Below are 24,076 nucleotides of genomic sequence, written 5' to 3'. Positions count from 1 at the left end.
ACATTTGGGCAGCCTTGATACAACATTTTGAACAGAAATGCAATGGTTCAATGGATCAGTCTAAACATTGCATGTACACTGCCATCTAGTGGCCAAAATCTAAATTGTGACTGGGCTGGATTAATACATTATGGCCTTTCTCTTGCATTTCAAAGATGGTACAAAAAATATATATTTTACCACATCTAATGTGTTATATTCTCCTACCTTAATTTCACATTTCCACAAACTTCAAGGTGTTTCCTTTCAAATGGTATCAAGAATATGCAGATCCTTGCTTCAGGTCCTGAGCTACAGGAGGTTAGATTTGGGTATGTCATTTTAGGCGAAAAATAGAAAAAAAGGGTCCGATCCTTAAGTTAACCATTTTCACTGTAGTGTCCAAAACATCTTTCAAGCTGTCAGGCATTCCCTTGGCAGCAAGAGCCTCTCGGTGGATGTTGCAGTGTACCCAAATGGCATCCTCTGTCTCCCTGTCATGGATTTTGCGCAATCAGTACAGATCCAAACACATCTTGACTACCAAAGTCCATTTGATGTCACAAAGCTGTTCAGTAAAAATATCCTCTCCTGTTGTCCTGGTTTCCAGTGGTTTGTAGAAGAGGATGATCCTTAATTGACCCCACATAAATGTAACGGACATGTGCCAGGCCTGCCACGTCTGTTGACTCATCCAGCTGTAACACATAGAATTCACTGGCTTGTATGCGAAACAGCCATGTCACTGATGCATCGTCAAGCAGTATTTATTGATGAATGCATTGTCTGTAGCTTTTTGTGCCGTTACATATTTATTTTTATTTTTTTGAAAATCTAAATGGACTGTTTGAAAATGTAAATCACATTTTCATTTGGCGTACACCAGTTTGGGAATAGCCGCCCCAAACATTTTGATTGTCTGCTTAGATATGCATCCAGATATATCCTTCGGTAGGCAGGCCCAGGCTTGGGTGTCAGTGTGACAGAGGGAGCTACTAGGATATCAACACATCAGCTCAACTGAAGCCGAATCAAAAATGGGGCTCAACTGTTGGCCAGGCCACAGAATGACAGCAGGTCTGGTTGCGTTTGTGGTCACTGCTGTGCGGGGCGGGGGGGCTGAGCTCACAGAGCGAGCCCCATCTGTGGACCCAAGTACCACTCTGTGCTGGCTGGCTATACTCTGATGCCCATCTATCTATGCATATCTAGTGTGTAGATGACAACATTTGAATGTATTTCCACAAAAAAAAGACAATGTTGAGAACCAGGCAATGTAAAATGGCATAGTTAGCTTTAATACAAAAACAGATAATGCAACAAAATGTGTCTTTTGAAAAATAAAAGCAGTAAAACGTGTATAACCACATGGCCAGATTATTAACACAAAACATCCGATGGGATGTCTACACATCATCATGCACTAAACAAAAACTGGCCTCAAACAGATCAGGTTTAGCATTAGGTCAAATAAAACTAGCAATCTGATTTAATCAAATTACCAAAATATGCAGTTATTGTCTTTAACTTGTTGTTGAGAAAGTTCTGTTCCACCTCTACTCTCCCACCAGGCCCTGCAAGAGAGGCGATCTGGAACCAAACCATAAAAATAAAACATTGTTACTATACTAATTACAAGTCCGAGTCATTGACATGAACATTTATTATATAGAGAAAAAAAATCAGCACCTTGATTTATAATAGAAAGTTTTTCAATGAAAAGTAATGTAATAGATTTGTATGTAAATCTAGTAAACTGTATGGTTCAACATCCCTGTCTGTTGTTCGGTGCACAAAGCTGGCAAGTTATTATTTACAGAGGCTGCCTTCAGAGGCAGCCCAATTCAGATTTCTTTTCACTAATTGGTCTTTTGACCAATCAGATCAGCTCTGAAAAAGGCCTGATGTGATTGGTCAAAAGCCCAATTAGTGGAAAAAAGGATCAGAATTGGGGTGCCTATAAACTCCGCCCTGTTTGCTAAACCACAGTAACAGTTCTGACAATAACAGTAAAGGCCAAACAGAGCCAGACTCAGACCTAAATACATATTTTTTTTATTTAACTAACCTTAGTCAGATCCACCACAATCAAACCCCTCTAGAGAATGAAACAAAAAAACAACAATACTCACTAACTCGGACTAAAATAAATAGGGGCCTCGTGCAATTAGCCAATTCGCAAATAGTATTTTGATCAACTGGGTGGCTTGGGTCAATGTAGTTCTATACACTCCCCTCTGTATTTATTTGGACAGTGACACTACTTTTTTATTTTCTACGTCTTTCTCACTCATCATTCACAATTAATGCATAACCATGGTACCATCAACATTAATGTAGAAGTGTTCAGAAACATCTTCTATTCTAGCGTAAAATAAGTGACAATGCATTATTCACCATTCAGTTCCTATTGGGCAAAACATAACTCGAAACACAACCAAAACAAGCTGTGAATGCATCCAACAAGTTTGTAGAGTGACAAGTGATGTTGTCATTGTGTACAAGGACTATGGGACCAAATAGTAAACGATTGACTACTTTAATACACTATAAGTGAATTTGGCCAAATACTTATGACTTCTTCAAAAGGGGGGACTAGATACAGGTAAAACAGATGTATAAAAATACCCTAAAATAAAAAGATGACATTCTGTACTGTCGCTTCATATGAAACAATCCCAAATCCTGGGGAATATAGCCACATTTAAATATTTTAGCCTCCTTGACCAAATAAATACGGAGTGGAGTGTGCTTCTTCTATACTCATTATACTTATCTACTGATAACAGCCACCATGGACTTAGCTTTATAGTAGCAAGTAGTAGTAAACCTGCACTCAAAATAGTTAGATATGCCACTGCTAAATAAGTAAGTCAATAGATTACCAAATAGGTGACAGCCTGCTTTGTTAGACTGCTGATAACATGCATGATGGCATAATGAATTCATCATAAGGCCTATGTAGCCTTTCCCAGCTCTGGGAGCCTTTGATCAGACAGTGAGAACACTTACAGCCACGGGATAGCACAGAGATGGGCAACCAAGTAAATAAAGGAGAAGTATGGGCATTCCCCAAAACATGCTCAGTAGAGGCTCATCTGGGCAGGCAGGCGCCTGGCATCATCAGCGCTGACTACGACTATGTCCTAACCTTTCCTGAAGTGTGCACTTGCACATTTTCTTGCCTGGATTTATCAAATGGTGGCAACTCCCTCTAGCCAATCCTTATACCAATCCAATGAAGAGGAATGTGCAAGTACACACTTTGGGATAAAGGTGGTGAATTGGGATGCAGCTTTGATCCTCTTCCATAAAAGGAGCCCTGTAGAAACTTCACACTTCTATAGGCCTTCAGACTGTACTGCTGTACTCTAATTTACACTGAAATATCAACAAATAGAAATGTATCTTGAATCAATCGTAGCCTCAACATCCAAACATGAGTTGCAAACCACCAATACTCCTCCACTTGTCCATATAACCTACCTGATCCATGTCTGCATTTCGTGGGAGGAAGTACACAATATTATCAGATATCATTTTGGACAACCTGAAAATGTCAAAAGTATTAACAGTTAAGGAAAACAGTGTTCAACTCTTCTACAACAACATAATAGAATAATAGAATGCATGTAAATACTAGTGGAATATAAAAAGATGGCAAACTCAGATTGGCAAGCAAAGACCAACCCACAAACAAAACTAACTGCAAATCCCAAGTTCCTCAAAATTCAAAAGGCACTCGCACATCTGAGCTATCTCTTTTTACAGGTGCATGGTAACAGTTGAATCAAATGAGAAAATAGAAAGAACTCGCACACTGCTCTTAATAGTATCACTCCTCTTTAATAAGCTTCACGGCACTCGGCAGAACGTGAGGTCGATATGTAAAGCTTATTAAAGAGCAGTGATACTATCAAGAGCAGTGTGCGGGTTCCTTCTTTTTTCTCAGTACAGCCACAATTCCTGTCTTCACATTCCCCCTTAGCTAGCTAACAAACTGCTGGCCTTGTCACTCTGCCTCCATCTGCGTGTACCTCTGCCTCTCTGTCCGGGTCCGTCTCGGAGTCTGGCCTGTTGCCTGACTAATAACCGGAGAGCAGCTTCATTGTGAGAAATAAAGGATATCCATTTGGCGCCATCATGGTCTTGATATCGAAGACGTCTGCGCTGAGGTAGTCTGGGCCGCCCCAGGGGGGGCTGAGGAACACCACGTCCGCACGCAGACGAGGTGCCAGCTGCAGGAAGTCTCCCTGCACAAAGTCGATGTGCTCGGCCACCTTGTAGACCTGGGCGTTGTGCTGTGCCAGGGCCAGACGCACTGGGTCGATGTCAATGGCTAGCACTGCATGGGGGCAGGGACATGGAGGACAGAGAGTCAGACACACAGGGAGTACCACGCAGGACAACGTGCTCTATCTGTTTAAATGTCTGGAGGAAGGGAAAGGGACAGACGGCATCTCAAATGGCACCGTATTCCCTATGTAGTGCACTACTTTTGACCAGGGCGCATAACTGCACTATATATGGAAAGACACGCAGACTTGAGTCAGACACACAGGGAGAACCACTAAGGACAATATGACACAACTGTTAACCTATAGGATATAATATGGCCCCAGAGGTTTTCCTGGTCACGTCACAGGGTCAGGAATACTCTTGCCCTATTTACAAAGGCAGATACAGTAACCAAAAATATCTTCATTTTATAAGATATTAAAGCAAAGGAGCCTCTGAAGCTTGGCTCAAATATGATGCTACTATACCCCTCTTCCCAGTGAGGGCAAACTGGATGGCATTGCCTCCCACTCCACAGAAGGCATCTATGATGAGTTCAGAGTGGAAACTCTCCTGGACCCTCAGGGCAATGTGCTCTGCTATCTTCTCTGGGGTAACAGAGAACCAGCCCTCTGTACAGACAGACAAACAGACAGACAGGCTTTAACAAACTGAATACAATGATGCAATTAATATTCTCATTTTAAAATTATATATACACACACACACAGTGTAGAATTGTTTCATTTATTGATTCATATTTTAATAAATCATCATTTATTGGATTGGGGGGGTGATCCCCAATGCAAAGCATAGCCACCAGAGGTCAGTCAACTGTAAAATGGTTTTGTCCAAACAATGCCAAATATTTTGGTTCATTATTGATTTATCAAATTTGTCCAGAAATATGATATCTAATTGATTGATTTTTGTGGGCTCATAAGTCATGCTAGTTCCATTCGCAAATTCCCCAAAATAACCAAAACACTATTAGTGACGATTACATTTTAAAACGGCTGTCATTCACAACATTTTACTGCAGGCAAATATCAGGCCTGCTGGAATATAAAGTAGGTGTGTGTGTATTTTCAATTATATTGAGAATAGCCTGAATATATCATACAAGACAACCCAAAAACGATTGAATAAGTATGCTGTGGTTATAGAGGTATATTTGATAGACTATGTGGCGAGGCTGGGATGCTTCATAGACCAACCACGTCCTCCGGTCTAGGTGAGGAGAGACCGGAGGACATCTGCCTTTATTCTCGAGCAGCCATTGCCGGTTCCTTTTCAGTTGCTTGTTTTCACAGCCTCCTCAGAGTATAAACACCTGCTAAGGCAAACAATGCTGGGAGTGCACTCTTCTCTTGTAACGCTTCACGTTCCTCACTCTCTTTCATTACAGTCCTCACCCCTCCCTCTGTTCTGAGAAAAGTGGCCGAGGAGAGGGTGTTTCACAAAGAAACATGGATGGACTTTCCAATTGAGCTCAAGGGAGGATCCGTAGATAAATTTGATTTGTTTTCCTAAATGTTCACTGAGATGGGAGATATTCCATTCAGTTTGTAGTGGATTCTCAAAACCGATTGCTGTTCCTGAAGGAAACCTCTAACACCATGTTAAAGAGTTTTTATTACCTATATGACTTCAGTCCCAAAATACTAGATTACCCCTCCCTCCTCACACTCTGCTCTCTATCATCAGCCAGGCACTGCTACATGAGGCTGTATAGAGACTTTCCTCCTGTACCTAATTGAGCAATGGACACCATATGAATCTGATAGGACTAGGTGTAAATCATTTGGACTGAGTTTCAGCCATGGTGTGGTACCTGGCTCTCCTCTGTTGACATGAATAAGTGAGAGGTTACGAAGGCTCTGATCTCATTTTCAAACAGAATTCGGAATGCACTGTGAAAGATCTCTGATTGGAGCGAGGAGGAACATATTAGTCATACTACTTTGGAGAATAGGGAGAGATTCGGCAGGACGAGATTGGCCCTCTGATAACAGATAAGCTCTTTGCCAGAAAAAGGTTGGAGAACCACTTGACGTTTTGAACCAATGTTAAAATCAATGTTTAAAATGATAAATCAAAAAGGATGCATTTGGAGGATTTCAGTGGAGGTGAAAAAAATAGCTTTTATACCTGATCACTATGAATATTTGTCCTTCTAGAGTACAAGGTTGCTTCTGTTTCTGCTACAGGATCTACACTTTGTGTTGGAAATGGAAAACTAGTCCTTCTACTTAAATGAACCTAATCTGCATACAGAGTGCCAATCATTAGTTTCTTATCAGTGCATCCGTGTTTAAAAACAGAGTCATAGTCTGGTGCACTTAAATGAGAGGACATGTGCACGAGCAGGGAACGAGGAAGCGGGCGGGAGGGAGGAGGCGAGAGAGAGTAGAGTTGCTCTGCTGGGAGACAGGGAGGAAGCCTGCTGGTGTCATGTGATGCAGGAGGGAGAAATGTGAGGTATGCTTCACTGGCATCAGCACTTCTCCCTAAAGACAGACAGAGGTGGGCCCTGCCTGCCAGCTCATCCATGTGCCCTCTACATCCCCACCACCACATCCCTGACTCTCTTCCCCTCTTGACAACATGATGTTAGACTTCAGGAGCAGCAAAACTGTATCTTATACCTTGGACATACAGCCATTCATTTCTCAACCAGAGAAAAATACTTAACATTCAGTCACCTTGAGAAAATCCTTTCCTTTTCAGAATAAAGTGCATTCCTGAATCACATTTGACCCTCCGTTTGGGCTGCATTAATAGATGTGGTTGGGAGACTACAATAGGAGAATAGTTCTTCTCAAACTAGAGGAATATTAACAACAATATGGAGGTCAGGTAGTTCCTCCATATGATTAACCCTTTCTGCTGGAGCCTGTATGAACAAATTGAAAGTGTGTGTGTTCTGTTTGCTCCGTGACTCACCGTGGTCCAGCTTGATGCCCTCATCGAACCTGGAGAAGAGACGGTAGCGCTGGGCCCAGTACTTAGCCAGCTCGGGCTCCGCTGCAATCTCAGCTGGCATCACTCCACACTTTCCTCTTTTCTTTGTCTTCTTGTTCTTCTTCTTACCAGTCTTCCCAGTAGACTCTGGGAAATAGGCAGTGCAAAAGTAGTAAATTGTACAAGACTTCAACAATCAAACAAGAAATACACCCCAACAAGTATAGATCGGACATGAACGCTTTATGAAAAAGCCCTGGGTTAGAAAAAGGTCTAAACTGGCTGAGGCAAACCAACCTGTGTTATTATGTTCAGGTGCATTGGGAACTAAGTAGTCTGGTATGTCCAGTGAGTACACCTCTCTTCTGAATTGAATCTCTTCATCTTCTTCTTCCTCTACTCTGGTGAAGATGTTCTGCTGGGAGGGTTGAGGGAGCTGCTCAGTACAGTCCAACTCCAAACAGAGTTGAGGACTATCTTCCTTCATCTCTTCCTCCAGTCTCTCTTCTTCTCCCTCTGACTGTGGACAAGCAGGCCTCTCCTTGTCGGCATGCTCCCGGTGCTCATGCGACTGGCCTTTTGACATGTCCGGGACGGCTGTGTGTGTGCCGTTGTCTTTCTGAACCCTCTGGAGGAAACTCTGAACCTGAAAACAAGAGCAGCACGTGAGTGCGTGAATACAACAAACACGCATGGCCAATGAACGCTAGAGGAACAGAGAAGCATCACAACGAAACCATACTTTAAAGTAGGCCTCAATAGGGCTCAAGTCATTTCTACTGTGCCTGCTGGATGATGGTGCCATTTGCTGCAGACAGTAAATACTGCAAGTCTTGCCCAGAAGATCAATCCAGTGAGCTCAAAACAAAGATCAATGGAAAAGCACTGCATTTAACTGGTTTAAGTCCTCTCACAGTGCGACACATGACTTAATAATGTCTCAACATCGTAGAAACACACCGATGTCCACTATACCTGTAGGCACTATACCTGTAGGCCACACTAAGTCATTACCTTTCGGAAGTGCAGTACCTTGACAAGTTTCAATTGCTCTGGGATAATACAATCCCGCACAGTCCGCAAACAGAACAGTAGCATTTCCTAGCCTCTCTACCATGGTTTGAATAAGCATGTTAGAGTTCATAGTGACCAGCTGAACACACTCTTCCTTTACTCCTCAAGGTCAGTCTTATCAATGAAATGTGACTGACTCAAACAATGATGATCCGTGAACTTTAAACAGTGCGGCTACCCTCGGACCAGTGCAGCGTGGCGGCTCATTGTAAATAGATTCAGTTGGTTGAAACAGCAGCTGCATGCATAAGAGAGATGTGGTGTGTCAGAGGAGGCCAGCACTGACAGGAGGGGAGGGAGGATGGGAGTATTGGCTGTGCTCCCATTCTCTCCTCTCTCTGCCAGTGGAGACTGAGGCAGAGTAAGAAATGAGGTAGACCTCTCTGAAAAGGCTCCCCAGTGTCAACCACAGGGCATTTCATCCACCTGCTAATCCAGTCATGAGCTGCTATGAAATGTGGGTGTGCAGTATTAAAACGAGAGTGATTCTATTAGTATCGCAATCAATAGTAATCGTACTGTTTGTGAAAATAATTTGTAAAATTTTACTTTTTGAAAGGTCTTAGTCAACTTGGGCTCTGTGTTATCTCCCTCTTCAGTAAAGAAGGTGTGCGTGTTGTGGCAGGCTGCTTTCTTCCCTCCATGTTGCTTCCTATTCCTCCCAGCCCTACTTCCATGGTGGTGACTGGGGCTGGGCTTAAACTTCAGCACGCTCTCAATCCTAAAAAAAACACAACATAAAGAGACTGATATTCTAAGAGGACAATCAACCGTTTGTACATATACCTGGTTTATTTTCAAAATGTCACCCTATTGCCTACATACTGTATAGTGCACTACTTTTTGACCAGGCTGGGTCAAAAGTAGTGCACTTTATAGGGAATAGGCTCCCATTTGGGACGCAGACCCAAGTCTGAGGGAGTAATGCTGACTTACATGGGGTTGTGGCTGCGCTTTAATCCCAGTTTATCCCAGGCTTCATCCACAGACATCTGAGGGTTCTCCTCCACATCCAGTTCATGACTGGGTCAACAGATCAGTAGACGATAGATTGATACACAGCATTAGCCTTACACACCATCACAATGATCGAACAAGACTGCATTCCAATTGGTACCATATTCCCTATATAGTGTACACTTTTGACTGGAGGGCCCTGGTCAAAAGTAGTACACTATATAGGGAATGTGTAGCCAACAGTAGAACGTTTATGAGATGCAATAGACAAGAAAATAGGAACATGTAGAAAAATATTGTTATAGTCTCACAAAGCATTGTGTAGGCTAAATCACATATCAGTCCCCAGTACCAGCCTTTGGGTTGGAATGGGCCATCACGTGATGTTTACTGCATACAGATTCCATTTACAAAATCCTTGGTTATTGAAACATGGAGAAGCATCGAAATCTGTGTCTTGTTCATGTCCATCTCCTTCGATCAAAGTGAAATTGAAAAGACTGATGATAAGCACTTCCATTCATTCCCCTGGCTGACACTTTTACATGCACTGCATCATAGCCAATAATGGAAGCCTTTACAAGGTGAATCGTAGCCAATGGAAGCCTTTACAAGGTGAATCGTAGACAATGGAAGCCTTTACAAGGTGAATCGTAGCCAATAATGGAAGCCTTTACAAGGTGAATCGTAGCCAATGGAAGCCTTTACAAGGTGAATCATAGACAATAATGGAAGCCTTTACAAGGTGAATCATATACAATAATGGAAGCCTTTACAAGGTGAATCATAGACAATAATGGAAGCCTTTACAAGGTGAATCGTAGCCAATGGAAGCCTTTACATGGTGAATCGTAGCCAATAATGGGAGCCTTTGCAAGGTGAATCGTAGCCAATAATGGAAGCCTTTACAAGGTGAATCGTAGCCAATGGAAGCCTTTACAAGGTGAATCGTAGCCAATAATGGAAGCCTTTACAAGGTGAATTGTAGCCAATAATGGAAGCCTTTACAAGGTGAATCGTAGCCAATGGAAGCCTTTACAAGATGAATCGTAGCCAATAATGGAAGCCTTTACAAGATGAATCGTAGCCAATGGAAGCCTTTACAAGGTGAATCGTAGCAAATAATGGAACCTTTACAAGGTGAATCGTAGTTCAATTCAATCCCCTATGAAAAATATTTCAGTCACTGTCAGCATATACAGTGGCAAGAAACAGCATGTGACCCCTTTGGAAATACCTGGATTTCTGCATAAATTGGTCATGCATTTTGATCTGATCATCTAGGTCACAACAATAGACAAACACAGTTTGCTTAACTAATAACACCCAAACAATGTATACGTTTTCATGTCTTTATTGAACACTGTGTAAACATTCACCTTCCAGGGTAGAAAAAGTATGTGAACCCTTGGATTTAATAATTGGTTGACTCTCCTTTGGCAGCAATAACCTCAACCAAATGTTTTCTGTAGTTGCGGATCATACCTGCACAACCGTCAGAAGGAATTTTGGACCATTCCTCTTTACAAAACTGTTTCAGTTCAGCAATATTCTTGGGATGTCTGGTGTGAACGGCTCTTGGTCATGCCACAGCATCTCATTCAGGTTGAGGTCAGGACTCTGACTGGGCCACTCCAGAAGGTGTATTTTCTTCTGCTGAAGTCATTCTGTTGTTGATTTACTTCTGTCTTTTGGGTTGTTGTCCTGTTGCATCACCCAACTTCTGTTGCGCTTCAATTGGCGGACATATAGCCTAACATTCTCCTGCAAAATGTCTTGATAAACTTGAATTCATTTTTCCATCTGATAGCAAGCTGCCCAGGCCCTGAGGCAGCCCCAAATCATGATGCTCCCTCCACCATACTTTACAGTTGGGATGAGGTTTTGATGTTGGTGTGCTGTGCCTTTTTTTCTCTCCACACATAGTGTTGTGTTCTCCTTCCAAACAACTCAACTGTAGCTTCACCTGTCCACAGAATATTTTGCCAGTAGCGCTGTGGAACATCCAGGTGCACGTTTGAAAACTTCAGACGTGCAGCAATGCTTTTTCTGGACAGCAGTGGCTTCTTCCGTGGTGTCCTCCCATGAACACCATTCTTATTTTACATATCGTAGGCTCGTCAACAGAGATGCTAGCATGTTCCAGAGATTTCTGTAAGTCTTTAGCTGACACTAGGATTGTTCTTAACCTCATTGAGCATTCTGCACTGTGCTCTTGCAGTCATCTTTGCAGGACAGCCACTCATAGGGAGAGTAGCAACAGTGCTGAACTTTCTCCATTTATAGACAATTTGTCTTACCATGGACTGATGAACATCAATGATTTTAGAGATACTTTTGTATGCCTTTCAAGCTTTATGCAAGTCAACAATTCTTAATATTAGGTCTTCTGAGATCTTTTGTTCGAGGCATGGTTCACATCAAGCAATGCTTCTTGTGAATAGGAAACTCAAATTTTGTAAGTGTGTTTTATAGGGCAAGGCAGCTCTAACCAACATCTCCAATCTCGTCTCATTCATTGGACCCCAGGTTAGCTGACTCATGACTCCAATTAGCTTTTGGAGAAGTCATTAGCCTTTGGGTTCACATACTTTTTCCAACCTACACTGTTTAAATTATGCATTTAATATAGACAAGAGAAATACAATTTGTATTATTTTAAGCACACTATGTTTGTCTATTGTTGTGACTTAGATGAAGATCAGATCAAATTTGATGACCAATTTATGCATAAATCCAGGTAATTCCAAAGGGTTCACATACTTTTTCTTGCCACTTGAAACAGTGATTTCCAGTTATACTATTCTTGCTACTACATTGCTATGCCAACATTAGGAAGAGGACAATACTGTAAAATACTGCAAGACATGAAAATGTAGATAAATTGCCATGTAGCTTACCTTCGCTTAAGTTTTGTGACTCTTCCATCTGGTGGTTCATCATCTTCATCACTATTAGACGCTCTTCTCTCACCTGATCCGTTGTTTTTCTGGTGACATTTGCCCTGTTTGGAATCTGAAGGGGGAAAAAAAGTGTACATCATTTGTCCCTACAACATTGCATTCTACATGCATGTTTTCCTTGCAAGAGGATAAAACGGGGAACGAGAAGTCAGCATGTGGTGTAAAACAATGCTACAAAGCCAGATAAAAACAGAAATACTATGAAACAGAAATGACAGCAGTGTTGTGTGGGATCAGTCACAGACAAGATGGAAAGTTCCATTTTTACAGAGCATCCATCACGGTCTACAAAGTCACAGAGAGGAGACGGCCGTTGATTCAGGCAGTGGTTCTTTGCTCGCTCTGACTAGAGGAACCATTAAAAATGCATGGACCTGTGTCACATGGTCCTTTCATTCAAAGGAACACATCTTTTGATAGTACAATGCATAAAATATTCAGACAGTCACCTACAGTTTGGAAAAAGCCCCAAATTACAAGGACTAAAATATATATGTTTTAAAAAGGATGTGTGTAGGACATTGCTATCGCCTACCCATTCTGAGTGCAATAGGCTACTCTAATGACATCTTTAGTAGGGCCGGGACGATACCAGTATCGCGATACTCGTTAGTATTGTGTCAAGGAAACAAACATCATTATGTTGTCATCCAGAGTCACGTATATTTACTTTCCAAGCTAAAGCACCTGATATTTTACATTTTTTCGAAAGGACCAAAGAGTGAGGTCTGACTAGTGTTTTCATTTTGCCATGAAAAAAAAAAAAACACGATACTGGTATTTAGGTTTTAATAGATTTGAGCGCAAGAACTGTGGGAATCACTGCTATATCAACATAGTGTCAGTCTCCTCAACGATATAGGATAGTTTCCTGAACTGAGAGACAGAAATATCATGTTTGTAGGCGGATGAAAGGTCTCACCTCTTAATTCAGTGGACTTAGTTGACGAGGCAGTTCTTTTACGATTACCACCATCACAAGGTTCATCATTTCCACAGACATGGTCCACTTGTTGTTTGCTCAAATCACACTGACCAACTCCCTCTGACAGAAGGCTCATCTGCCCAATCAGATCGACCACTTCACTAGTGCCCGCCTCACTCTGCTCCAGCCTTCCTTCAAACTCTAAATCCCCTGGGTCACAACAATGAGTCGGCTCTCCTTCGGCTTCACCCTCATGTCCAGGCTGCTTTGTTTCAATGGGTGCACTGCTTGAGTAGTCTATGGTCCATCCCTGGGCTGCCCAGTAGTTGAACTGCTCCCAGTAGTAGAGAAAGGTGTGGCTGGTGTGATTATCCCATGCCTCCTTAGTGCCTGGGCAGTCCCAGGGGGGCTCTGCTGTGGCTGGACAGCTGGAAGTCTCAGGGTGCTTCTCCAACCAGCCCTGCCACAACAACCCCTCTCCCTGCTGGCTCCAGTAGTCTTCCCAACCCTCCTGGGCCTGGGAGGGTTGAGGTTCTGCCTCTGTCTCTCCTTCGGGCCTCTCACTGAGATCAAACCAATCAAACGCTGGCTTAGTGCTTTCAACACTGGGATCATCCTTCTGTGACTGGAGTGGATCATCTTCATCCAGATTCTCAGGGGCTGCTTCCCAGTGGTTGGCATTCTTCCTCCTTAACTTTCTCGCCTTTTAGGAGACAAAGACACTAGGTGAGAGAGCATAGGACTACATGTGATAGTGACCCTAACCCACAAATATAGAACATAAACTATAGGCTACAGTCAGAAATGGTAGAATGATTTTTTTGACAGTGTGTGTGCAGGATTATTTTTTTTTGCCTGATTTAGATATGCTTCTGCTTAGAATATCTGACATTTTGGTAAACTGTGTTAGTCAACTTGTCTATAATTAGATACATGCTGCTTCTCTTCGTCACTATATGTTGCCTTAGAAGACTTTACCAGAATAAATCAGTTTGCAAACAATATAAAAAATAAAATGGAGTTAATAAAGCTGCATACAAACTTGGTCTCTTTTTTGTTTTCTTGAGTAAGGTCGCTCCAAAATGCACGTGTTTCAGCCTAGCTCAGTGGATTATGTGGTGGTGGGGCAGCCAGCGGAATATATGGAACGTAGGAGTTGGTAATGTTCTCTAGTTACGCCGTGATTGGCTCAGTGTTCTGCCATTCATGGGGACACCACATCACCGCCAAATCTAAGTGTAGAGCTAGAAAATTCAAGCCCTTTGGGTGATGCCAAAGAGTTACATTAGAAGTGCCCATCCAAGAAGGATCAAGGTCATTGGCCACAGATAAAATGTCAAATCACGTTATCTACCGTAGCTTTAATTGGACTGATCATGTCAACATCTTACTTTCAAAATCTTAGCTAGCAGACATCATCATGAAGTCTACGATCTACTGGCAAATGCTTTTTAATCCTTGTCATATGAAGATAAATAATAGATCAAACGTATCGGTACTCATCAGCCATAAACAATATACAAGTTGGAAATTGCAAATTCAAAAATTAGTGGTTTGGAAGGAATCAGTGACAGAGGCTAACTGCAAGGATTGCTGAGCAATCACTAGCTTGCTATTCATTGGAGTGGGTATGTGGTTCCAAGTCTGGGTTTAAGGGTCTCTTTCCAAGCTTAAAAGGATAGACGTTCAACATTGGGCATGCTGTCAACATGACCTCTTCTTTCTTTTAGGTGGACTCTCTGGTGAAGGATAAACAGGCAATGTTTACTTGCTACTACTTACAGATTTCCTCTGTGCAGAGGAGCTTATGAACTCCACAGGCAGTCCCATTCTGGCCATAAGCTGGGCTTCTTCATCGATTGGTTCATCCTCCTCCTCCTCAGTCTCTTCATCTTCTGCCTGGTCCTCTCCATGCTCATCCTCTGCCTCTGAGTGCAACAATAGGCTGAGTTACAGACAACTTTCAGGTTTCAGAAAAGGTTGGCAACATGCATGTCAATTATTGGGAGGGGTTAGGTTAGCCAAGTGCAACTCGACTCCAAGACATACTACAGAACAACGGAGTTAACCTGCAACTAGTGTGGCAAACTGGAGCTCCACGTCACACAAAATGATTGATGTGTCAAAAACTATGAATTTCAGTAACCATAGCCCGCAATTACATGGGACAATAACCTGTGTAATTGCGGGCTACTTACTGGATGACGAAATCCGTACTTATGATCAAAACTTGTATGAGATGTCTGAGCTCCAGTCGGTCACACTAGTCTGATCAACGCCGTTGATGTGAAGTACATCGTGTCGTTGAGCTTTACTTGACTAGGGTTAGGTATGTGCAATGACGTATACTACATTGGTTATGTCCTACCTTGCAGCTCACCTTCGGCCAAGTTAGTGATGGCTTTACGGTCAGATCTGTACAACTCACGATCCCTACACCGGGAGAAAAAGAGGACACAGTCAAAGTGAAAACAATGCAACACAGTTTACATTGTGTGTTGTACTTGTATAGTAACTATATAGGTAGCTAGCTCACTTACTGTACAAAAGCTCTCGAACACAAGCAGTGTATAGTCCCATTATCTCCAGCCAAGCTCCTTTGGCTGAAAATAATGTCGGCAACCACATTCCATTTTCCATGATCAATCATCATGTTCACACTTGTTAGCTAGATAACGTTAGCGGGAAATGTAAATAGAGAAAGGCTCTTTCACTGCGATCGAAGTTCATCCGGATACACACACGTGTTGGCTACAATGACATCCGTTCCTGGTTGTGTCACATGAATAAGGAACCGGGTGAATAAGGAACCGGGTAAACCAGGACAAAAAATATCAGGAATCTTCCTCTCCTCGACCTACCAAAGGGATCAAAATGTATGTAATGATTTCATAACAATATTGTATTGTTATTTATGCAATGCTAGTATTGGTGTCTATGCAGTGGATGTTATTAGCTTTTGCTCGTGTCAAGGCTAATTGTGGTAATTTATTATAGCTAATCTCAGGAAGTAGCTAGCTAGCTTGCTAATATATTAACTGTGTAATTTGCAAATCAGCTAGCTAATCTAGGGAAATTCTGATCCGATAAAATCAACATATATATATTTTATTATTAGGCTGTCTATGTATAAAGTTAATTTCAAGTTGGAGCTACTTAGATATCTAGCACTCAGGTGTCAGACAGCAGTTAGGTTGTAACTAGCTCAGTCAACTGTCACATTGTGTTAAATATGGAGGATACATTAAAATAGTTCACTCATTCCATTTACAATTGCGAACAAGTGTCAGTTTCGGTCTGCTTAACCAGCCGGGTGGCTCTCTGATGTATAGCAGCTGGGTCTTGGTGGTCTGCTGATGGTGCTTTCAAGACAAATGGGAACTCGGAAAAATACGAGGTCAAATCCTGACATCAGTGATCTTCAGGTCCGGAAGTCGGAGCTCTAGAAAGAGGCCCGAGTTTCCGAGTTGGAACGGTCATCCAACTCCGTATCCAAACTATTTTCCGGAGCTCAACAGTAGTAGACCTTATAGTGAAATGCTTACTTACAAGCCCCTAACCAACAATGCAGTTGAAAAATACAAATAAGAAATAAAAGTAACAAGTAGTTATAGAGCAGCAGTAAAATAACAATAGCGAGGCTATATACAGGGGGGTACCGGTAATGAGTGCGGGGACACTGGTTAGTCGAGGTAATATGTACATGTAGGTAATATGTACATGTAGGTAGAGTTATTAAAGTGACTATGCATAGATAATAACAGAGTAGCAGCGGCGTAAAAAGAGGAGGGGGGCAATGCAAATCGTCTGTGCAGTTGTTTTGGACGCCCCAGCAAGCACAGTGGATCTGGGCCGATTCTGGCTGAGAGTCAGACTCGGCTGGCGTCATATGGCCCGAGTCTGGACCGCCTTTGGCAGTATTACTTATGGAAAGGATGCGAGGTTATCTGGCTCAAATGTATATATTACTTGGGACTCGGACCGATTGGGGCTATTCTCTGGTAGATGATTACACGGGCTGCTTTATATAATTAACATTTCATTTATTTTTCCATATTTTATAATTGTTTCTGTGAAAAAAATACAATTAACATTTAAATGAAATTCTTTAAGAGTCCTGTGTAATATTTGGATACTTTGCAAGGCAAAAAGTGTGGATGGAGCCTCCCGAGTATCGCAGTGCAAACTGCTTGCTACAGATGCTGGTTCGGGACCCGTGCCGGCTGCGACCAGGAGACTCATAAGGCGACGCACAATTAGCCCAGTGTCGTCCGAGTTAGGGGAGGGTTCTGGTAAGATGCTGGCAATGTTGGCTGAATTCCTGTAGACAGAAACGGCCCGTAGTACTTGCAAAGTGATCACATAACCAGCTAAGGAACATTATAACACATCACCACGTTACAATGTCAATTGAATATCTTCATATTCAGCATATTCTGGGCCGATTCTGGGCCGATTCTGGGCAGTCTCTTCCAGGAGGATCCCGGCCTCCTGGAAGAGGTCCGATTCTGGGTCGATTCCTCATTGCTAGCTGGGGCAGCATGAGTTCATAAAAGGGTTGGCTGACAACGTTACGAAAATGATCTGCCAGCATTGATGTTGCCCAGAAGCCGTGCGTTATTATTACAGTCTAAAGGGAATCCATGCAACCGGCTCATATACACTGTGGACCGGTCCGTACATAAAACATTCACCATTCAGGCTGCAAAGGTGTTGAGTTCCTCCTTAACTTCATTAAATAGCGAGAAGGCAGAAAACAAACTGGGAGTATATGCATACTTTCTTTATGAAACACCATTTTCCACCACTACGCTAGAGTGGCTAAATGCTAGTCCCGGATGTGGCATATCGCGTTCAGCCGATCAGGTTGCAGCAATCTGTTGTTGTTTTTTACGCTTGCTCTGAACAAATGACTATATGATCATGCGACACCATTAATTCCTCTGTGAAGACTCTTTGAAACCAAATTAAGTCGGTTAAAAGGTAGACTCAGCGATATGATGCAGATGCAGAAAGTAAACATTATAGTGGGTCAGTTTCCGCAACAATTAAGCGTGTTGAAATAGAGCTATGCTACCCAACCCGAGCCCAACGGGCCCTGACATTACACATCGGGCTAGGACCGGGTAGGGCCTGTTTTTTTTCTCATCAATAACTAGGGTACGGGCGGGCTCGGGTAACACCAAATTGATCACTAACATTTTGAATCTGAGCCATTTGCTTGTTCTCTACAGCGCACTACAGTCATATCTGATTAAGATCATAACATGGTGCCTCAACCTCATCAAATATAAAACAGGTGAGATTATGAAAAAAAAAAAGTTTTGTCAGATTTTAGTGACAAAGTAGCTAACAGCTAAGTGCTCTCATGTCTCTTCATTGAGCAGAGCAGCCCAAGTGGAGCCGTTGCTATGGATACACACAGACTCAGAGCCGCCAGCGGAGCGCATGCAGACTGAGCTGTGCGCAGGGAGCGAGTGATAAACAGAGAGGAGCAGCTAATGGGTTTACTAACAGAGTAAGTTATTTCTGATTTGGGGTTTCGGTCAGGGCCTGGCCTTACATTTGGGCGGAAGCAATCATACCTGGGTAGGGTCTGAACATTGCGTGCATGGGTAGGGCTTAAAATTCATGCCTTTGCTGTGCTCTACGTTGGCGCTCGGGGCTCAATTTCTCCACTGTTTTGGTGCTCTGGCTACCATGCTGTGAACAGTGTGAAACGTATCCGTGCACATGCGCAGATACTGTGTGAGAGTGAAGTCTTGCATCTCTCTCATCTGTGGTGCTGCTCGTGACAACCATTGAGTCTACCTTTTAAGATGGCATCTCATGTAGACAACATACGCAGTTTGAGCTAGCTCAGTACCCCCCTCCCATCGAGTAACTCAAGTTGAAGGCCACCTGGGTACTGCAGGCTGCCATTAGCAACTCAAATATCCTTATCTTATTCTGTGTTCTGTTTTAGATGTTTAAATAATCAGTTCCAGGAAGTACATCTGCTGTATTAGAAGCAATTATTGGTACCATGATTGGTTCAAAACATTTTCTTATTTACGCGAAGATTGACCACAAAGATCGCAGTTTTTCAATTCACTATACTGTTTCCTGCTAACAATGCGTGCAGTTGCGCGGTCAGCCATGAACCTCTGTGGCTTAATGAGAGGGGGGAAGTTGTTCTCCCCTGGTCTGAATGCTGTGCCTAATGTCAGGAAGTAGCATTAGCCACCACAGCATGGTGTTGAAAAAGATGTTTCATAAAGAAAGCATATCCCCCCCCCCCCCCCCCCCCCCCCCGCCTAATCGCCATTAAAACCAGTTAAGGAGGAAAAGTACGCTTTTGCAGCCCGAATGGAGAATGTTTTATGTACGAACCAGTCCACGTATAGCCGGCTGCATGGATTCCCTTTGGACGGTAAGATGAAACGTCTCAATATCGCCATCTGCTGGCCTTTGGTCTAGATAGAAAAAAATGTGGGCGTTGGATGTCTTGCTTCCTCTTCTGTCTCTGATTGTGTCAATGGCTTGCCCTTTTACTTTTGTCTTTCAGGTGTTTCATGTGAGCCTGGTATGATCTGTCCTCAGTACTATTTACACTGGAAGAAGAAAGGTTTGTGAAACAGCTACCAAAATGTTGTAACTGTAAGTCATCCTGGATAAGTGCTAAATCACTAAAATGTTTTTAAAAATAGTTGCAGTGAAATGTGTTATGTTACAGGGTCAGCCATAGTATTAAGGCGCCCCTGGAGCAAATGAGGGTTAAGTGCCTTGCTCAAGAGCACATCGAAAGATTTTTCACCTTCAGCAACCTTTCAGTTACTGTCCCAAATCTCTAACTGCTAGGCTACCTGCCGCCTAAAAATATACATTTTCATTCATTCAGTGATGATACAAATGCAACCATTTGATTACTTGCAATTTGTGTTGCTTCTAAAGTAGCTGCACTTCATCTAGCTAACTTGATTGCTCAGTTTATAAATGCATGCTGATTTGTTTATTTGAGAATCAGCATGGTGTGTAAAACATTTAATACTTGAGTTTTCATAGATACTGTATGGCAAAGTTGTTTTTCTATCCGATTCCCACTTAAACAATGTTTGCTCTCTGTCTTCGCAGAACAAATATTAATATGAATTTATTAGACTGTACTGAAATATCACCTTGTTAGCCCTCTTCTCTCTATTCTGTACTCCAGGCCTGCCCATTGGCAGATGGTATCCTTATTCGACTTGGCTTCCTTTGGGAGAGGCTAACTGTGTGGCAGTATGTCAGATGGGAACGAGTCCTGCATGTTCAGAGATGGAGCCGAGTTTGTGGCCTGCATCTTTCACGCATTTGAGGAATGGTCAGGACTAGGACCCCTGGAAGACTATCTGAGCTATCTGGAGTACCTGGCCTGGGTTTTCACCCCTCTGGTCGTTGTTTTCATCCTGCCCTTCCTCATTGTGATCCTCCTCTACCTCTCCATACTCTTTCTCCATGTGTACAAACACAAGAACCAGCTCAGGGAGGCCTACTCCAACAACCTGTGGGATGGTGCTAGGAAAACTCTGGCAACGTTGTGGGATGGCCACGGGTTCATATGGCACGGTATTTATATATATATATATATATATATATATGCAGTGAGCTCCAAAAGTGTTGGGACAGTGACAATTGTGTTGTTATTTTAGCTCTGTACTCCAGCACTTTGGATTAGAAATGATACAATGACTGAGGTTAAAGTCCAGACTGTCAGCTTTAATTTGAGTGTAAGGTGCGAGTCAAGCCAAGGTATTTACATCCCCTGCACCGCTAATGATGACAGATGTTGTCATCTTTGAAGCTTTAACACGAGTCGCAGATCTGCCCGGGAGGGAGGCTAAGGTTATCAGGCGGGGCCTCTAGGTGCCACAGTGCCACAATGTAAGCCATGATGAGTGTGTTAATGTTTAGGAATAGAGAAGTATAGTGTTGTAATAAAAAACAAATTCACTTGTGTCTATTGAAATAGTCAACAGTTTAGCATTTGATCCCATATTCCTAACTTGCAATGATTACATCAAGCTTGTGACTCTGCAAAATTGTTGGATGCATTTGTTTGTTTTGGTTGTGTTTCAGATTATTTTGTGCCAAATGGAAATGAATGGTAAATAATGTATTGTGCCATTTTGGAGTCACTTCTATTGTAAATAAGAATATAATATGTTTCTAAACGCTTCTACATGAATGTGGATGCTACCATATTCCCTTTCTTGACAGGATATGAAATCCATGGCATGGAGAAGATTCCAGATGAAGGAGCAGCTCTTATAGTCTATTATCATGGGGCTATTCCCATCGACTATTATTACTTTCTGGCAAATGTCATCATTCAGAAGGGACGGATTGTTCACTCAGTCGCTGATCACTTTCTGTTCAAAGTTCCAGGTAAAATCTTCACAGATCCATTTCCCAGTATCTAATTATAAAGGTGGAGATGTTTTATTCAGTTTATGTGCCCTCTTTATGTAGTTGGACAGTTATGTGTACAGTATATAGCCTACAGCTGCCTTAGTCCATTCTTACAACATGAGCTACTAAGGCTGCGCCTACACAGGCAGCCCAATTCTCCTCTTTTTTTCCAGTAATTGGTCTTTTGACCAATCAGAGATCTGATGGGACATATCTGAATAGTGGAAAAAAAGAGCAGAATTGAGCACTAAAAGCTGACCTGTTATTCTTCTCTGTAGGGTTCAAGCTGCTGTTGGAGGTGTTTAGTGTGATCCATGGGCCCCAGCAAGAGTGTGTAAAGGCACTGAAAAGTGGCCACCTCCTGGGCATCTCACCTGGAGGCGTGAGGGAGGCGCTCCTCAGTGACGAGGCCTATCAACTGCTCTGGGGGAAGAGAAAGGGTTTCGCACAAGTGGCTATCGATTCCAAAGTGGTACATGTTGTTTTTTTGTCTCCTTCTGTCTTCGTTCTCAAATGGCACCCTATTCCCTATTCAGTGGACTACTTTTAACCAGAGCTCTATGGCTGTCTGGTGCCCTATAGGTAATAGGGTATCATTTGGAGACAGACAGTGCATGTCACTTTCCTCTTACACAGAAGCATCACTTTATCTGAAGTCCTCTTACATGTTTGTCTTTACATTTTTTTAGCCAATAATTCCCATGTTTACTCAAAACGTCAGGGAAGGATTCCGATCTCTCGGCGGGTTAAGTATGCTTAACTATTCATTTTAATTGCAGTGTGACAAAACATTTTTTAACTTCACAGAAGAGCATAAATGAACTTGAACATGTTATTTCTCAGGCTTTTTCAGATGGTCGTATGAAAAATTCCGCGTGCCGATGGCCCCCGTCTATGGGGGTTTTCCTGTGAAGTTTCGTACATACTTAGGTGACCCCATCCCATATGACCCTAACATTAGTGCAGCAGAGTTAGCTGAAAAGGTAAGACATTATGCAACTGTGGCACATTTCTGTAATTCAATGGCTATTTACTGTCTGAAATGTAGAGTACACAAAAGTCAAATGATTGGGAAAGATGGGGTCAGAGTGAATTTTCCTAATCTTTCTTTCTGATTTTCAGACCAATCAAGCAGTTCAAGCACTCATTGACAGACACCAAATTATTCCTGGGAATGTCCTTCGAGCACTACTAGAGCGATTCCACAGGAGGCATAAAGAAAAATAGCCATAAGGAATATCATTTTTTTGTTGTTATATGAAGCAGTTACATATTTTTTAAGACACTGTTACATATTGAAAGTATTATCATGTGATCTGTTGAATGGTTAACTACAGATGTGCATCTTAATTTGAGCCAGTCTCCTATAGCAGGAAAATAATCCTGTAGATTATAATTAATGGACATTTTTGTAGTGGTTGATAAATTTTTCATAAGGAAAATCAAAGTGGAAATTACAAACTTCAGAAGCCTTTTTAACCTCAAATACACTACAAACTTCTCCTACAATAGGCTGATCAAATTAAGGTCCTGCACCTATACATTATTATTGTAGGTGTACTTTCAGGAGCTTTTTGCACTCAGATTTTGTCACAAAACAATATGTACCGAAGGTAAATTGTTATGGTATAATACACCGTAATTGGTTAATGTCAAATGTGCATATTGAAATTGTATAGTGTTTTTTTGTGCACGTATGTAGATACTTTGATTCCACAATTGATTTGCACACATTGTTCTAAGTTCCACCACTGCCAACAATTTATATTTAAGAGGCCTTTATTTTGATTAATAACTGCAAATATTGAAACGATATAGCAATTGCTATATAAGAAGCAATATAGGTATGAAGACCGGGCAGCTTTATTTCCTTTCACCTGGGTAAAATGTTTGACATTTTATTTAAATAATTTTGTAATTTCCCCCCAAAAATGTATTGTGGAATTATGTAAGTATGTACTGTAGTTGTAGCCTATGCACCTTTTAAAAATCTATTGAGGTCCATTATGAAACAGGACAGAAATGATTTGTAATGTTAAAATAAATATATATTTTATTATGAGTTTTGTGTGTTTACAAGTCATTTCTGTTATTACCAATACTTTGTATAAAACAATTTAGCAACATAGATAAGAGCAACACTCCAAGATATTTGAAGTGGTTTTGAAAAAAAATAATTTTATTAAAATGTTCTTCCATAAACATCGGTACTATTTCTGCACTAGTGTTTTTCAGTGTTTTAATGTTTCGATTCGACTTTAATCAAGTAATTATTTATGGCCTGTGAATCAAATTGAACTAATGTGCAAAAGTTCACTAATGTGTAGCCTATTCTAAAACACGTTTAGTGTATTTCTCTGTACTAAAATGTATTTCTCTGTACTAAAATGTTTTTGTGCTAACTGAAGTATTCTGCTTGCAGGATGAGCAGAGTTTTGAATGTTGTTTGAGATTGCTCCGTTTGTTCACAATTCTTGGAGGAGAAGGGGAAATGTACTTTGTAGTG

At 41.8% G+C, this 24,076-nt stretch overlaps 2 protein-coding genes across 10 annotated transcripts; one reads left to right on the top strand and one right to left on the bottom strand.

The window, feature by feature from the left end:
* Positions 1-1,251: 1,251 nt before the first annotated feature.
* On the bottom strand, positions 1,252-15,895 carry tgs1 (trimethylguanosine synthase 1). 3 transcript variants are annotated; one of them, XM_021589451.2, is made up of 13 exons: positions 15,681-15,895; positions 15,509-15,573; positions 14,923-15,068; positions 13,138-13,843; positions 12,153-12,267; positions 9,232-9,318; positions 8,845-9,016; positions 7,519-7,867; positions 7,204-7,368; positions 4,746-4,889; positions 4,108-4,324; positions 3,466-3,544; positions 1,252-1,569 (listed from the first exon to the last, which is right to left on the bottom strand). In XM_021589451.2, the coding sequence occupies exons 1-13, from the start codon at positions 15,791-15,793 to the stop codon at positions 1,456-1,458; spliced, it is 2,472 nt and encodes an 823-aa protein (XP_021445126.2). In that variant the 5' UTR covers positions 15,794-15,895; the 3' UTR covers positions 1,252-1,455. The 3 variants fall into 3 exon arrangements, 2 of the variants coding, with proteins under 2 accessions (XP_021445126.2, XP_021445127.2); XM_021589452.2 differs by having other exon boundaries at positions 15,521-15,573; positions 15,681-15,838; XR_005040121.1 differs by having other exon boundaries at positions 1,510-1,569; positions 3,466-3,529; positions 4,017-4,324.
* LOC110508714 (transmembrane protein 68) lies at positions 15,895-23,633 on the top strand. 7 transcript variants are annotated; one of them, XM_036965892.1, is made up of 10 exons: positions 15,944-16,016; positions 18,375-18,439; positions 18,528-18,658; positions 19,688-19,747; positions 20,333-20,727; positions 21,379-21,546; positions 21,849-22,042; positions 22,260-22,320; positions 22,414-22,553; positions 22,693-23,633. In XM_036965892.1, the coding sequence occupies exons 5-10, from the start codon at positions 20,403-20,405 to the stop codon at positions 22,795-22,797; spliced, it is 993 nt and encodes a 330-aa protein (XP_036821787.1). In that variant the 5' UTR covers positions 15,944-16,016; positions 18,375-18,439; positions 18,528-18,658; positions 19,688-19,747; positions 20,333-20,402; the 3' UTR covers positions 22,798-23,633. The 7 variants fall into 7 exon arrangements, 6 of the variants coding, with proteins under 6 accessions (XP_021445129.2, XP_021445130.2, XP_021445131.2 ...); XM_021589456.2 differs by lacking the exons at positions 18,375-18,439; positions 18,528-18,658 and adding an exon at positions 17,285-17,432 and having other exon boundaries at positions 15,929-16,016; XM_021589458.2 differs by lacking the exons at positions 18,375-18,439; positions 18,528-18,658 and adding an exon at positions 17,285-17,432 and having other exon boundaries at positions 15,929-16,016; positions 19,688-19,779.
* The last annotated feature ends 443 nt before the right edge of the window (positions 23,634-24,076 follow it).

This window comes from Oncorhynchus mykiss, chromosome 28 (genome assembly GCF_013265735.2).
Source record: "Oncorhynchus mykiss isolate Arlee chromosome 28, USDA_OmykA_1.1, whole genome shotgun sequence".
Classification (NCBI taxonomy): Eukaryota; Metazoa; Chordata; class Actinopteri; order Salmoniformes; family Salmonidae; genus Oncorhynchus; species Oncorhynchus mykiss.
Note: the sequence above shows the minus strand (reverse complement) of the source record. Positions and strands in the feature narration are given on the sequence as shown.

Excerpts from the sequence above, each read along its gene's own strand:
- tgs1 (XM_021589451.2), bottom strand. The coding sequence starts at position 15,793 with ATGATGATTGATCATGGAAAATGGAATGTGGTTGCCGACATTATTTTC. Across the intron at positions 12,268-13,137 it reads TAAGTCCACTGAATTAAGAG|ATTCCAAACAGGGCAAATGT; the intron begins GTGAGACCTTTC and ends TTCCCCCTTCAG. Across the intron at positions 3,545-4,107 it reads ACCATGATGGCGCCAAATGG|TTTTGACATTTTCAGGTTGT; the intron begins ATATCCTTTATT and ends AACTGTTAATAC.
- LOC110508714 (XM_021589454.2), top strand. The coding sequence starts at position 20,403 with ATGTCAGATGGGAACGAGTCCTGCATGTTCAGAGATGGAGCCGAGTTT. Across the intron at positions 20,728-21,378 it reads CCACGGGTTCATATGGCACG|GATATGAAATCCATGGCATG; the intron begins GTATTTATATAT and ends CTTTCTTGACAG. Across the intron at positions 21,547-21,848 it reads CTTTCTGTTCAAAGTTCCAG|GGTTCAAGCTGCTGTTGGAG; the intron begins GTAAAATCTTCA and ends TCTTCTCTGTAG.